This window comes from Halyomorpha halys, unplaced genomic scaffold (assembly GCF_000696795.3).
Source record: "Halyomorpha halys isolate HHAL.00 unplaced genomic scaffold, Hhal_1.1 Scaffold2080.1, whole genome shotgun sequence".
Taxonomy (NCBI): Eukaryota; Metazoa; Arthropoda; class Insecta; order Hemiptera; family Pentatomidae; genus Halyomorpha; species Halyomorpha halys.
In genome coordinates this window covers 10,759-12,281 of record NW_027109558.1, presented here as the reverse complement: position 1 = coordinate 12,281, position 1,523 = coordinate 10,759, and the positions used below count along the sequence as shown (strand labels likewise).

The 1,523-nt window shown below is 37.9% G+C and overlaps 1 protein-coding gene across 1 annotated transcript in view; it reads right to left on the bottom strand.

Annotated features, from left to right (window-relative positions):
- Positions 1 to 1,523, bottom strand: part of LOC136795851 (zinc finger autosomal protein-like) — a 5,793-nt gene that overhangs the window by 2,783 nt on the left and 1,487 nt on the right. Inside the window, exon 2 of the mRNA XM_067047732.1 lies at positions 343 to 469. Coding sequence (XP_066903833.1) covers positions 343 to 469 — 127 coding nt within the window. The remainder of the gene's footprint in view (positions 1 to 342; positions 470 to 1,523) is intronic.

Sequence of the window (1,523 nt, the reverse complement as noted above, 5' to 3'; positions counted from 1 at the left end):
GGAGAGACCTTGAGAGTATCCTAACAAATTAATGATAAGCAACAATTAAACTGTGTCAGACTCATCAGTTTTGACTATTAATTATACATAGCTTTCATTAAAATAATCAAAAATTGGGGTGAGATAACTGCCTGACTGTTCAACCTGATGGTCTTTGAAACTAACCTAATGTTTCTGAAATAGATGTTTAAAACATCGATGTTTATAAATATCGATGTACTTTTGGCGATGTTTATTCAACATTGTTTCATGATATTAAAAAAAAAGTGGGTTTTTTCGGCTACTTTCTCGAACTTTAAATTTATTAAATTATTTCTGGGCATTCCTTACACTGGATAGTACCTTCATAATCAGTATTAGTTTTTATTGCTGCAGATCTGGTAGATTTAGCACAAGAAAATAAAACATAGTATTGATTAGACTCTGGGCAGCGAACTTCTCCTTTTACATTCTTGCTTAAAGACCATGGCTAGAATATTGAGGCTCTTCCAGCAAATGCCAAATAGAATATCCTCATCGTCTCCCAGTCAAGCTCTGGAACAATTTTCCGCAGCAGAGACCGGGAAGCTGAAATCAGATGGCCTTGTTTCGTTCAGCACACTTTCTCCAGAGCTCTACAAGAATACCGTCATCGTTCCTAAAGGGTTTGCTCAATTATCACTTTTCCTTGACGAACGGGGAATCATCAGGGTGGGAGGACGTCTGCAGTAGTTCCCCGTGTCTTGCGGAGTCCAGCACTGTATTCTCCTTCCAGAGAGAACACCACTCTCGAGCCTGATTATTGACTCCATTCACCCCAAACATTTTCATGGGGGCCGTGCCCTTGGCGTTTCTAAGAGGGAAATACTAGATACCAACAACCGCAAAAGTAATAACAAGAAGGATTCAGCGTTAAGATCACTACCGGAGGCAGGGAGCCGAAACAATAGCTCATATAATGGCGCCGTTCTCCCTGAAGAGCTCGCAGAATTTTTCTTTAAGAAAAGGGATGCATTTTTCATAAATTTCCTTTTTTTCCCTTTCTACTCAACCCACCTGATGAGGTGAGTCAGATCCAAGACCAGAGCTATATAACATAACTAATTAGAGTAGTTAAGAAAACAAAATCATATTTCTAATACTACAAACAATTTATCAACTATCATGATAAGAAACTTCAGAAATTAATAACTAATAAATTTCAAGAATTAGTTGACAATATAATAATAAAGGCCTAACGAACCCAAAGGTTCGATGCCGATACCACTTAACGCTTTCGGCATACATTCTTCCAGTGATGCCCCTCCAAACCAAATTTCACCAAATCTGTTTTAACGCAATCCTCCCATCTACGTTTTGGTCTACCCCTCCGACGTTTGCTTGATGGTTCAATGTTTATAAACATCTTAGGGATCCGCTCGTTACTAAGCCCTACAGCCTTACACGCCCATCTTATTACAGCAGTGCTATAACTTATATTATATTTAATTATTTTATAGGATAGTAATTATTTTATAGTTTTGTGAATTTTCAGCACCGAAATC